Below are 14683 nucleotides of genomic sequence, written 5' to 3'. Positions count from 1 at the left end.
GTGAGCGTTCCGCCCCTCGACGGGAGGAGAGTGCGGAGGCTGGGGCAGCTCTGGGGGTGGGACCTGGGGTGGGACGCCGGGGAAGCGGTCTTCGTGGGAGACGTGGGAGCTAGGCGCAGAAGGGCAAGGAAAGGTTTTGGTGGGAGGTGGTGGTGGGAAGGGGTTTCTGAATCTAGAGGAGGGAGAGAATCTTTTCTAGGCCTTGATTGTCTTTGGAGGGTGGGGCGTCCTGGTGGGTTTGGGCAAAGGAACTGTGTCTCCTGAAAGGATGCACCTAGAAAAAGGGACCTCATAGGTAGCAACCTCAGGTTTTGGGGGTTGCGGGGCTGTTCATTCATTTATCAGACTGGTGTCACAGTGTTCCGGATTCTCCATCTAGCCCCTTGTGAGTGACTCGGAATTGAGGGGAGGAGGTAACCTCTATTTTTGAAGCATATCGCAAAGCAGAGGGGCAAAGGTTAAAAGCAAAAAACAAAAAACCCTTTACCATACTTAGTTGAGAATTCCTGCTGTTGATTAATTTGGGTTAGGTTGAAGAATATTCCCAGGTGGCTTCTCTTCCCTGCAGGAATTCTTTAGGTGACTAAATTCTCTTTTCAAGTGTATGGAGTTTTTAAGAGTGATGATATTAGAAATAGCAATTTAGACCCTTGTACAGGGTATCGCTCCTGATAAAGGGAGAAAAATCTCCCTTAAAGAAGTTGGTGTAGGGGACTTAGGAAAAGGAGAGGTGAGCCATACTTAATGACCACTGGGAAGTTTTTTGAAGTAAAACATTACTACTTCTATTACTGATAGTTAATATTTATTGACCATTAATACTTACTGTGGGTCTGCCAGTGTACTAAGTTATTTGTTTGTATTGTCCCATTTATAGATTTTTAGATGTGTTTTCCTTGGAGTGGTTGGGTTACTCATTCACAGCACATTTGGCAGATCCTGAGGATGCCAGGCCATTAGGCAAAGGTTTTGGTGTTCAAGCCACACTGCTTCCCACCCACCTCCATCTGCCAGAAAGAGACATACGTTTCTTTTTTCGTTTGTTTTTTGTTTGTTTGGCCTTGCCTCAGGGCTTGTGGGATCTTAGTTCCCCTACCAGGGATTGAACCTGGGCTGCCCGCAGTGAGAGCACGAGTCCTAACCACTGGACCGCCAGGGTATTCCCAGAGACATACATTTCATTCCCTTTGGACCTAGTGGGCTCCAATAGAAGAAACAAATAATGCAGTCAGTTATTGTTTGGCAAGGGTTTTAGAAGAGCACAGTTTTTCCTATTTCTTAGTAAGATTGAATTCTAGCACAGGTTTCTCCAATAAGCAGACCTCAAAAAAGAATTTGCTTCCCAGAATAACTGCCTTGAGCTGGTGAAATCTAGTACCCAGGGGATCACTTAACTGCTTTGCAACCCACCTTGATACATGTTCTTCAGATTGCAACATTTGAAGGGAGTTAACTATATTTCTCAGAAGGCGGCTTGCTTTCTTCTGTAAAAGAGATGGACAGTTCCTAAATGCAGCTCTCCACTTCCTGACGCTGAGTATAATAATCGCTTTGATGCATAGTGAATTCTACTGCTGAGACATCACTGAGACATGGTGTATAATAAGTCTGTTATCAAGATTCCCTTAATACAACCATGTCATCCGCTGGCTTAATCTGATAGTGTACAATGCCCACTTATTTTACCTTGTCCTTGGGATTTCGTGGATATCTGGAACTTCTCACTGTTGCACATTCTGTTAGTTTTACCAAGATGTTAAAATTACAGATGTTGGTGAAAATTACAGATTTACTTTACCAGATATTTTATTGCACGTCTGTTGTTGTTAAGCCTCGTAAAATGAAAAAAAGCTATGGTCTTTGCCTTCAAAAAACTTACCAACCAATAGGGAGGAAAGAAAGAATACATAGAGCAAGGCAGAAAGATAGGTGATTTTTAATTCTCTATCTTTATGTAGGTATTTCCAAGCCAGGATCCTCTAGATCGAGCAGATTTCAATGCTGTGGAGTATATCAACACCCTGTTCCCAACAGAGCAAGTAAGTATAGAGTTTCCTTCTTGCAGTGGCTTCTGGCTCATCCTGAATGTTAATGATGTATTATGTGTTATACGACATAATCTAAGGGACCTTGATAAGCAAGTGAGAGTTAAATTCAAGTTCGACTCCGTTGTAACCAGCTTTCCTTTGGGGGGGGGGAGGGTTAGCTAATACCAAATACTGTTGTTGTGTTAGTGTGGAATTCTCTGTATAGTGAGCATATTATTAGAAATCGTACCCTTAGGTTGAAAGCGTCTGTCCTGTTGCCCCCCGACCCCCAATTTTCTGTAGTAAATTGGGAAGTAGAAAGGATTTTTCGAATGTAATAGGGGAAAAATGGGAATGAGGTAGGCAGGATAAGCCTGGATTTAGAAAGCTACTTTTATTCCTATTTCAAGATGTAAATTTCAGAACTTTGATTTCTAGCCCAGCAGACTGTGGGTGGTGTTGGCCCCTTTATCCTGTACTGGGAGTAAGGAGGAAAGAGCCAGTTTTAGTGGTAAGGAGGGTAGAAGTAGGGTGTAAAGGTGAGCTCAGTTTTGAACATATTTGGGCCATCCAGGTAGAAATACATAGTTGGATATTTGAGACTGGAGCCCATCATTGCCATAACTGTTAATATTTTGGCATATATCCTTCCGAACGTTTTCTGATGGACATGCTGATTTTTAAAATAAATTTGGAAAAAATGGTATCATACTGTGTGATTGTCTTTTCTGAGATTTCACAGATAGCCTTTAGAACTCATCTTTTTCTTTTTTGGCCGCACCATGTACAGCTTGCAGGATATTAGTCCCTGACCAGGGATTGAACCGGGGCGCTTGGCAGTGAAAGCGCCAAGTCCTAACCACTGGACCGCCAGGGGATTCCTAAGAGCTCATCATTTTCTATGAAAGATGAATTCTAGGAATTAGCTGGAGATAGAAATTTGGAAGCAATGGTATAAAGATAGCAGTTTTAGCCACAAAAAGATTTAATTTACCCCAGCCTATCAAGACAGCTAACTCACCACAACAAATGGTTAGATTTGAAAATTATGTATATAGGGAACCACCAGGTTCTCCCTTCTTCCTGATAAGTTTTTGTGGGTTTTTGTTTTTAAACTACTGAAGGTAGCATAAGACATTTGTTGTTCCACAGATTCAGTTATATGTCTTGTCTAATTATGTCCCCACATCCATGGTGATGTATAGGGAAGTTTCTTAGGTAATTCAGGAAATTTATGATACAGGGGTACCTTTATTTCCCCAACCCCAGATTTATACCATTTTCCAACCCAGATTCTCATGGACCTTAATTAAAAGGTAATAGAAAGTAAGGGCATGATTTACAGTTTCTTTCAACTATTGCTAAATCTTGGGCAAAATCCATCTATATACCTCATGGACATTGCAGTAGTTGCATTGTAGCTGTGGCACAGGGGCTTAGTTGCTCCGTGGCATGTGGGATCTTCCCAGACCAGGGCTCGAACCCGTGTTCCCTGCATTGGCAGGTGGATTCTTAACCACTGCACCACCAGGGAAGCCCTTGTTCATTTATTTTGTTTTTTTGTTTGTTTGTTTTCTATATTTCACATATGAGTGAAATCATACAGTATTTGTGCTTCTCCGTCTGATTTATTTCACTTGATACCCTCAAGGTCCATCCATCTTGTCATAAATGGCAAGGTTTCATCTTGTTTTATGTGTGACCTGGTTCTCTTATCAGACCTGTGCCTGGAAGGCTCCTGCCTCTTCCTGCCAGCACAGGTTGCCGGTAGCAATTTATAAGCACAATTCCTGCATCACCCCCAGTTCCTTCTGAGGTAAAATATCTATCGGGAGAGAGGGAAAGAGGACTTACAAAATTATATTTTGAAAACTTCAGTTAAAATGGTGCTATAAAATTGTACCATCTCTATTCCATTAGGGGGCACCCTTTCCTCATGTTTTCAGCTCACTAAATTGGTACTAGTCCATTTGTTTTTATTGTCATTGTCTTAAAAATAGAAATAACTGTATTATAATTGCAATAGCAGTGCATTGTCAATATAGAGCAATTAGAAAATACTCATAGGCAAAAAGAAGAAAAACTTAAAATCCCTCTTCTTCATAGATTACAACTACTGCTACTGATTTCATAGGTTACAGCTACTAATATAGACTCTAAGTACTAGTGTTTATCCTTCCAGGCTTTTTTCTAATGGACCTAGACACTTAGAAAAAAAACAGAGGTATTTATTTATTGACGTTTAACATAATGTGGAGGAGTATACAGATCCTAAATGTACAACTTGATGAATTTTCACCAAATGAGTAAAGCCAGGTAACCACCACCCAGACCAAGAAATAAAACATTAATAAAGTAGCCCCTTCTTGCCTCTCCCAGTCACTGCCTCCCCCAGAGTTAACCACTATCCTGACTTCTAATGCAGGAGAATAGTTTCACTCACTTTTGAAATACTATAAATGCAGTCATACAGTATATGCTCTTGCGTCTGGTTTGTGTATATGTGTGTGTGTGCGCACGCAACATCATATTAGTAAGATTCATCCATGTTGTTGTCTGTTGTAATCATTCATTCATTTTTGTTGCTATGAGGATTTTGTTGTACGAGTTTGTCACGATCCTATATACCAGGGGTCAGGAAATTTCCTGTAAAGGTCTAGATAGTAATTTTAGGCTTTATGGATTATTCAGTCTCTGTTGCAGCTACTCAATTCTGTCTTTGTAGCTCAAAGGCAGCTGTCGATAATATGTAAACGAATGGACATGGCTGTTTTCCAATAACCTTTATTTATGAAGAATAGATTCCAGGCTGAATTTTGCAGTTGTTGCCAACTACCGCTATACTTCCTCCGCCCTCCCACCCTGGCTGCACTGCAAGGCTTGTGGGATCTTAGTTCCCTGACCAGGGATTGAACCCATGCCCCTGCTGTGGAAGCGTGGAGTCCTAACCACTGGACCGCCAGGGAATTCCCTATATATATATATTTTTAAGTGAAAATTGTATCATACCGTGTGATTAGTTTCTTTGAGATGTCATAAATAGCCATTATAGTTCATCATTTCTCTGGAAAGAGGAATTCCAGGAAGTGAAATAATAGCTGGCACCTTTCCTTCTTTATTGTAGTCTCTGGCAAACATCGATGAAGTCGTGAACAAAATTAGACTGAAAATAAGGTAAGTAACACCGTGTGATTATTAATAATTAATGAAAGTATGCTGTTCATTTAGTTAATCACATTCTGGATCACACTTATCTGTAAGAACACTAAAATCTCAAGTTTGCTGTAGATGGTAATCTTTTTAAAAACAGTATTTTTTTCTGGGTTTCCATATGAGCCTTGTGGCAAAGAACTCGATTCTTTGATCAGTCTTCAATTATTTATTTTAAAAAAAAGAAGGAATCTGTAACAGGCTGTTCAAAACAGTTGATTATAAAAGGAGACAAAAGCATTTCTGCTACATTTTTAGTGGCTTTATTTCCCTAGCAGATTTACCCTTTTTTTTTTTTTTTTTTGTATTCCCAAGGCTTAGATATGAAGCTGGGCTTACATATCCCTTGGCCATGTATCAGCTAACAATGTGGTCAGATCTGCTGGTTGGTGTGGGTGGTATCCCAGGACTAAACATTGTGATTAATCTAGGATGTCTAGGGTGGTCATCAGATGTCCTTTCTGCCAAATAGCCTTATTCTGGTTTATCCATGTCTGAATTTCCAGTTTTGACACATGGTAGATACTCAAAGTTTGTTTGTTGTAATTATTATTGTAATGGTTGATGTTATTACTTTAAATATAGTTTTTTTTGTTGTTGTTGTTTTTTAACTTGTGATGAGGAGAAGCCTTCATTTTGAATCCAGGAGATGATTTTTTTTCCCTGACAACCTTTGGGTTTTTAGGTGAAGACCTCTGCCATTAATGTTTTGTTCAGTTGGGTGCCTTAAAAAGTACAAAGAAGGGACTTCCCTGTTGGTGCAGTGGTTAAGAATCTGCCTGCCAATGCAGGGGACACAGATTTGAGCCCTGGTCTGGGAAGATCCCACATGCTGCAGAGCAACTAAGCCCGTGCGCCACAACTACTGAGCCCATGTGCAACAACTACTGAAGCCCGTGTGCCACAACTACTGAAGCCTGTGTGCCTAGAGCCTGTGCTCCGCAACGAGAGAAGCCACCACACTGAGAAGCCCACACACCACAATGGAGAGTAGCCCCTGCTCACCGCAACTAGAGAAAGCCTGCGCACAGCAATGAAGACCCTATGCAGCCAAAAATAAATAAATACAAAGAAGCCTGTTGATTGTTTCGGTGGACTTTAGCTGTAACAGCGGTAGTAGAGACCGCTAAGTTTTATAAGGTTTGCACAGAAAATGAAAATTCCCCCATGATCCAAAAATCACTTGCGAGGGGCTTCCCTCGCTGTCCAGTGGTTAAGACTCCGTGCTTCCCGACCTAAGTGTCCATCAACAGATGAATGTGGATAAAGAAGATGTGGCACATATATACAATGGAATATTACTCAGCCATAAAAAGAAACGAAATTGAGTTATTTGTAGTGAGGTGGTTGGACCTAGGGTCTGTCATACAGAGTGAAGTAAGTCAGAAAGAGAAAAACAAATACCGTAGGCTAACACATATATATGGAATATATAAAAAAAAATGGTTCTGAAGAACCTAGGGGCAGGACAGGAATAAAGACGCAGATGTAGAGAATGGACTTGAGGACATGGGGACGGGGAAGGATAAGCTGGGACAAAGTGAGAGAGTGGCATGGACTTATATATACCACCAAATGTAAAACAGATAGCTAGCGGGAAGCAGCCGCATAGCACAGGGAGATCAGCTCGGTGCTTTTTGACCACCTAGAGGGGTGGGATAGGGAGGGTGGGAGGGAGATGCAAGAGGGAGGAGATATGGGGATATATGTATATGTATAGCTGATTCACTTTGTTATAAAGCAGAAACTAACACACCATTGTAAAGCAATTATACTCCAATAAAGATGTTAAAAAAAAAAAAAGACTCCATGCTTCCAATGCAGGGGGCGCGGGTTCGATCCTTAGTTGGGGAACTAAGATTCCACATGCTGCGCGGCACGGCGTGGCCAAAAAAATCCCAAAACAACAACAAAAATGAAAATCACTTGCAAGCCAGTTATTTTCAGCTTTCTCTCACCATACCTTTGACGGTTCTTCAAATGAAAAATGACATAAATGACATAAACTGACATAAAATCCTCGGGTTGAGATGCCATTAAATGGCCCCTGTTAAGCTGCAGGAGAAAGAGGAAGTGGGGGCCACAGATCTGCCTCCTGCAGATCAGGGCCCAGGTGACGAGGCATGGATTTCATATAGCACCTGCTCCTCATCCCTTTGAAGGTTCCTAGGATGCTACTGAGGAAGGATTTTGTGTGGGCTACTTTGAATTCTCTGGCTTGTTCCCATAAAGTTTCAGCAACTTTGTCATTTCTGGTTTACTCCATGACAAATACCAAAAGTTACATTGGTCCTTTTGAATGGCTCTGAACATTAAGTGAAAATAGCCTTTTAAAAAATAACAAAGGTGGCTCATCAGTCTGTGCTGGGCTTGGCTTCTACACGACTGTCGCTGCCCCCTCACTGAGGTCCAAGGCCTCACTCTTCCTCCTGTCATCCAGACATCTTTGTTTTTTCTTGTGAATAAGTAGCTGCAATCTGAAAACATTGATGGATATGTTACTAACTTTTTAAAAAATTAATTAATTTAGTTTTGGCCGAGTTGGGCTTTCATTGCTGCACATGGGCTTTCTCTAGTTGCAGCGAGCGGGAGCTACTCTTTGTTGCGGTGCACGGGCTTCTCATTGCTGTGGCTTCTCTTGTTGCAGAGCACGGGCTCTAGGTGCGTGGGCTTCATTAGTTGTGGCATGCGGGCTCAGTAGTTGTGGCTCGTGGGCTCTAGAGCACAGGCTCACTAGTTGTGGTGCATGGGCTTAGTTGCTCTGCAGCATGTGGGATCTTCCCGGACCAGGGATGGAATCCATATCCCCTGTATTGGCAGGCGGATTCTTAACCACTGTGCCACCAGGGAATCCCAGCTTTTTTTCTTTTGGTCAACCTGGAATCGAGATTTTTTTTTTTGAATTTTATTTATTTTTTTATACAGCAGGTTCTTATTAGTCATCCCTTTTATACACATCAGTGTATACATGTCAATCCCAATCTCCCAATTCATCACACCACCACCCCCACTGCTTTCCCCACTTGGTGTCCATATGTTTGTTCTCTACATCTGTGTCTCAATTTCTGCCCTGCAAACCGGTTCATCTGTACCATTTTTCTAGGTTCCACATATATGCGTTAATATACGATATTTGTTTTTCTCTTTCTGACTTACTTCACTCTGTATGACAGTCTCTAGATCCATCCACGTCTCTACAAGTGACCCAATTTCGTTCCTTTTTATGGCTGAGTAATATTCCTTTGTATATATGTACCACATCTTCTTTATCCATTCGTCTGTCGATGGGCATTTAGGTTGCTTCCATGACCTGGCTATTGTAAATAGTGCTGCAGTGAACATTGGGGTGCATGTGTCTTTTTGAATTATGGTTTTCTCAGGGTATATGCCCAGTAGTGGGATTGCTGGGTCATATGGTAATTCTATTTTTAGTTTTTTAAGGAACCTCCATACTGTTCTCCATAGTGGCTGTATCAATTTACCTTCCCACCAGCAGTGCAAGAGGCTTCCCTTTTCTCCACACCCTCTCCAGCATTTGTTTGGAGATTTTCTGACGATGCCCATTCTAACTGGTGTGAGGTGATACCTCATTGTAGTTTTGATTTGCATTTCTCTAATAATTACTGATGTCGAGCAGCTTTTCATGTGCTTCTTGTCCATCTGTATGTCTTCTTTGGAGAAATGTCTATTTAGGTCCTCAGCCCATTTTTGGATTGGGTTGTTTGTTTTTTTAATATTGAGCTACATGAGCTGTTTATATATTTTGAAGATTAATCCTTTGTTCATTGATTTGTTTGCAAATATTTTCTCCCGTTTTGAGGGTTGTCTTTTCATCTTGAAGGAATCGAGATATTTTAATGATTTGTATCCTTTAACTTTTTTTGCTAGGAGACTGGATGACAGCATTCGAACTGTCGTAAGAGGTCAAACAAATGTGGGGCAGGATGGCCGGCAAGTAAGTAACTTATTCCTTCATATTAAATATATCCCGATTTCTTCAAGGCCCCACAACCAAGTGACCAAAATATTGATCTGCCTGCTTACAGAGTACTTCCTTAACTGATCAGGAAACTTGCATGACTTGTCCCACTAGTAGCAGGGGGAGGCTGCCCAGACCAGCCATGAGCTGTCACTCAGCGTCCCTTGGACCAGAAGCATATATTGTAGCACAGCTCACCCAGGTCCAGGGTTAAATGCATGCTGAAATGAGAAAACCGAAGTTTCCTTGGCTTCCTCCTTAATGTCGGACGTCTCTGAGCCCTCCTTTATTTTGTGTACTGTGGCCTAACAAGGTTGCTGCATTTATCTATCTGCTAAGTTGTTGGGATTTAGATATTAGTTTTTTTAAAAAAATATTTATTTAGGCTGCTCTGGGTCTTAGTTGCGGCATGCAAACTCTTAGATGTGGTACGCATGCGGGATCTAGTTCCCTGACCAGGGATTGAACCCGGGCCCCCTGCATTGGGAGCACGAGTGTTACCCACTGGACCACCAGGGAAGTCCCTCATATTACTTTTGTTGCTGCAAAAGATAGCAGTAACCTGTGTGTCAAAAGACATTATCAACAGAGTAAAAAGTCAACCTGTAGAATGGGAGAGAATATTTGCCAATCATATATCTGATGAGGGATTAATATCCAGAATATTTAGAGAACTCCTAAAATTCAACAACAAAAAAGCAAACAACCTGATTAAAAACTGGGCAAAGGACTTGAATAGACATTTCTCCAAAGAAGATAATATGAATGGCCAACGAGCCCACGAAAAGATGCTCAGTATCACTAATCATTAGGAAAATGCAAATCAAAAGTACAGTGAGGGCTTCCCTGGTGGCACAGTGGTTGAGAGTCCGCCTGCCGATGCAGGGGACGCAGGTTCATGCCCCGGTCTGGGAAGATCCCACATGCCGTGGAGCGGCTGGGCCCGTGAGCCATGGCCGCTGGGCCTGTGCGTCAGGAGCCTGTGCTCCACAATGGGAGAGGCCGCAACAGTGCGAGGCCCGCGTACCGCAAAAAATAATAAAAAAAAAAAAGTACAGTGAGAGTGGGACTTCCCTGGTGGCGCAGTGGTTAAGAATCCGCCTGCCAGACCTACTAGAGGATGGACTTGAGGATATGGGGAGGGGGAAGGGTAAGCTGGGATGAAGTGAGAGAGTGGCATGGACATACATACACTACCAAACGTAAAACAGATAGCTAGTGGGAAGCAGCCGCATAGCACAGGGAGATCAGCTCGGTGCTTTGTGACCACCTAGAGGGGTGGGATAGGGAGGGTGGGAGGGAGGGAGATGCAAGAGGGAAGAGATATGGGAACATATGTATATGTGTAACTGATTCACTTTGTTATAAAGCAGAAACTAACACACCATTGTAAAGCAATTATACTCCAATAAAGATGTAAAAAATAAATAAAAGAAAAAAGAAAAAGAATCCGCCTGCCAATACAGGGGACACAGGTTCAAGCCCTGGTCTGGGAAGATCCCACGTGCCGCGGAGCAACTAAGCCCATGCGCCACAACTACTGAGCCTGTGCTCTAGAGCCCGCGAGCCACAACTGCTGAAGCCCAGGTGTCTAGAGCCTGTGCTCCACAACAAGAGAAGCCACCGCAAGGAGAAGCCCACGCACCGCAACGAAGAGTAGCCCCCGCTTACCGCGACTAGAGAAAGCCTGCGCACAGCAACGAAGATCCAACAAAGCCAAAAATTAATAAATAAATAAAGTGTTTCTCTTGGAAAAAAAAACAGCATTTATAAAAAAAAAATGTACACTGAGATACCACCTCACACCGATTAGGATGACTACTATCAAAAAACCAGAAAACAACAAGTGTTGGCAAAGATGTGAAGAAATTGAAATGCTTGTGCGCTGCTGGTGGAAATGTAAAATGGTACAGTTGCTGTGTAAAACAATACAGTGGTTCCTCAAAAAATTAAAATGAATTATCATATGATCCAGCAGTTCTACTTCTGGGTATATACTCAAGAGAATTGGAAGCAGGGTCCTGGAGAGATACCTGCTACCCCCATGTTCATAGCAGCATTATTCACAATAGCTAAAACATGGAAGCGACCCAGGTGTCCATTGGCAGATGAATGGATAAGCAGAATATGGTCTGTACATAATTGGAATATTATTCAGCCTTAAAAAGTTAAGAAATTCTGAAAAAAAAAAGGGGGGGGACTTACCTGGTGGTCCAGTGGTTGAGACTCTGAGCTCCCACTGCAGGGGGCCCAGGTTTGATCCCTGGTCAGGGAACTAGATCCCGCATGCTGCAACTAAGAGCCCACATGCCGCACCTAAAGATCCCGCATGCCGCAACTGAGGATCCTGCATGCAGCAATGAAGATCCCATGTGCTGCAACTAAGACCTGACACAGCCAAATAAATAAATAAATAAATATTTTTTTTAAAAAAAAAAAAAGGAAAGAAATTCTGACATCTGCTACAGCATGGATGAACCTTGAGGACATTATGCTAAATGAAATAAGCCAGTCACAAAAAGACAAATATCGGATGATTCCACTTATATGAGGTACTTAAGAGTAGTGAAAATCATAAAGACAGAATGTATAATGGTAGTTGCCAGGGGCTGGGGGAGAACGGGGAGTTAGTGTTTAATACATGTAGAGTTTCCGTTTTACAGGATGAATTATGGGGATAGATAGTGGTGATGGTTGCACAACAGGTCAATGAAACTGTACAATAAAGAATGGTTAAGATAGTAAATTTTATGTTATGTGTATTTTACCTCAATAAAATTTTTTTGAAATCAAGATGGAAATAAAGTTGATATATTGCAAAAAAAAAAAAAAAGAAAGAAAGAGAGAGAGATAGTAGTAACCTGACACAGCTATAATTCCTCATACCTAGTTTTGTTGCCTAGCAGGTAACTGTCGATTCATTTCAAAGTTTTATAGTTCTTTTTGGATCTAGCTAAGGAGGGCTGTTGGAAGGGGATGCGGGGGAGAAGCATTGTACGGGGAAGAGGTATTCTTCAGTGACTGGGGGGCCAGATGTTATCTGTTAACCATTTTTCCTTTTCATCTGGATTCTAGTCTTCTGCTTAGACGTCCTATTTCGGAATTGCTGTCGTAACAGAAGCGCTGATCGTGCCCTGTCTAGTCTTCCCTTACAGTGTCCGGCCTGACCTCTTCAACAGTAATTCAGTTAGGTCGGCTGTGTGCGCCTCTCAGTTCTGTTATTTGTCCTGTTTTGACATTATTTAGTATATAGCCAATTTTTTTTAATGTTCATTATGCTGCCTACATTTTATGGGGGTAGCGTGTAGTCCTGTGATCTCTCATATTCCGGTTTCCTCTGGTAGCTCACAGGTGTTATATAAGTCTTTTTCCTTTTCTCTTACATGTTTAGTTTTATCTGCTTCTCTATTTTTCCTACATTTTATGACTTTCTTTTTCCTCTTACTTGTCATCTTCCGTTGGCCTGTTTGTAAGGAGTCTACCTTGTAGTTATTGTCAATATTTGTGTGTAGACATCTTAGTTTCCCGCAACTGATCCTATTTCCTGGCCTTGCTTGGTTCTTAGTCCTTATTGCTTTGGCTTTTGTTTATTTAGGTCTCTCCCATGAAGCGTCGCCTCTCTGGCAGGTGAGGCCTGTGTAAATAGGGCCCTTAGACGTAACAAAGAGTAACAGGGTAGCCGGCCAACACTGTAGCCTCATTCTGCTCTTTCACTTTCCGACATATGTCTGGTCATGTCATCGACACAGCCCACAAACCCCTGTGGGCTCTCTACCAACTTCAATCCAAGTTCCTTTGCATGGCATTGAAGGCCTCAATCTACCTTTCCAGTTTTGTCTCCTGCTGTGACCCATCCACGCTGGAAGCGTAGTGCTCTCCCAAGCATGCCCTTTGCTTTCCGGACCTGTGCTTATGTTCTTCTTTTTGCCTAAAATGCTCTCTCTCCTCTTTTTCTTCCAGTAGCTTCACTTCAAGATCATACCCAGTTCAAATACTACTTCCTTTATGAAATTTTCTGTTTGGCTCAACAGTATATACCAAAGGAATCAGAGTTTTAGAACCCTAAGGGACTTGGAACTCATCTGGTCCACTCCTCTCATTTCACAGATGAGAAAATCGATCCCAGTATCCATCAGTTAGATGTACAGTCTCTCTGTCCACGAACTCCCACAGTCCTACGCCCGTGCTTTTGATTTGGCTTTCGTGATCTGCTCTGACGTATCAGTGAATACATCTTGTCCCTTTGGCTCGTGTATAAGGTCCTTGAGGCAAAAGCTGTATCTCCCTCATCTTGGCATTTCTCAGAACACATAGGCCACCTGCAATAACATTTTATTCAACTGTATTGAATATTAGGTCTGTGGGAGAGTATTTATTATTTGTAAATAAACAAAAGCCCTCTCCCATAAAACATCATTTTGACCAGCGTGTGTGTTCCTTTAAAGATGTTTAAAGCTTGATTTGTTTATGACTAGTCCCAGCTTACTACTATTTGACATAACAACACTACTGTTTAGTGTGTTTCCACCTATATTTAGAAAGGCTCACTAGAAACCTTGAAATACTTCAGAGAGTTTCAGGTATTTACAATTCCAAGAATGTGAAAATAAAGTGAATGATTCATTAGCACTTTCTGTTGGGTCATGCTGTGTAGATATATATATCTTTTAGTTATTTATGTTTTAACCTGTGGTCACAAACGAGCGTTATTGGAGAGGCAGGCCCAGAATTAGACAGCCTGGAGGAAAGTCGGCCCTCCCCACCTTCACATGTTAATAGGTTACAGGTTGCTGCAGCAAAGGCAGGCCATATTTCAGAGAGCAAGACCACATTTCAAGAACGTTTAGATAGCATTTCAATCTGTGATGGAATTTGGTATCCGTCTCCTTAGCATCCAGACAGAAAGGAAGCCCAGAAGAAGTAATTGCTTTTCCTGTCATCTCCTCCATCTGTGTTTTCCAACAGCTTGTAATGCAAGCTGAAGGAGAGACTTTTTTTTTTTTCCAGGGAGCTTTTGAGTCCTATCCTTGTCATCTCCTAGGGGTGAGAGCCTTGCTGTCCAGCCCCAGCTGGCCGGTGGTTTGCTAAAGAGAGTCTCCATTTGACTGGCATGGACTCGGGAGAATTATGGATGTTCCAAAATATTGAGTTTTTAGGTCAGGAGGCCCCAGTTTCCCCTCTTCCCTGGAACGGAGGAAAGGTTTGCTTTCAGAACTTGTTTCCGAAGCTTCTGGGGAACAACTCAGAAGGGGAGAGCAGTAATATGGGCAAAAGGAAGTTTTCCTTTTATACATTTAATCTTGATTGTGTGGATCTTGAACAGATATGCTTTGTAATCCGTGTAAATAGGGGAAAGTGTTGACTTCACATTTGTGGTGTCTTAAAAGACGTCTTTAGCAGAAAAGTTCTTTTTGGAAAGCAGTGTTTCTGACTCAAAAATTATTTGTGGAGAGGGAGTGATTTAGAA

General features: G+C 41.9%; 1 protein-coding gene across 2 annotated transcripts in view; it reads left to right on the top strand.

Moving 5' to 3' along the window:
- Positions 1-14683, top strand: part of VPS53 (VPS53 subunit of GARP complex) — a 138795-nt gene that overhangs the window by 15813 nt on the left and 108299 nt on the right. For both annotated transcript variants that reach the window (XM_089900652.1, XM_022596139.3), the window contains exons 2-4: positions 1959-2039; positions 5152-5201; positions 9126-9192. In XM_089900652.1, coding sequence (XP_089756778.1) covers positions 1959-2039; positions 5152-5201; positions 9126-9192 — 198 coding nt within the window. The remainder of the gene's footprint in view (positions 1-1958; positions 2040-5151; positions 5202-9125; positions 9193-14683) is intronic.

The sequence above is a fragment of the Delphinapterus leucas genome, chromosome 19 (genome assembly GCF_059928025.1).
Source record: "Delphinapterus leucas isolate spDelLeu-1000000601 "Yukka" chromosome 19, BTC_Dleu_Yukka2, whole genome shotgun sequence".
In the NCBI taxonomy this organism is placed as follows: domain Eukaryota; kingdom Metazoa; phylum Chordata; class Mammalia; order Artiodactyla; family Monodontidae; genus Delphinapterus; species Delphinapterus leucas.
Note: the sequence above shows the minus strand (reverse complement) of the source record. Positions and strands in the feature narration are given on the sequence as shown.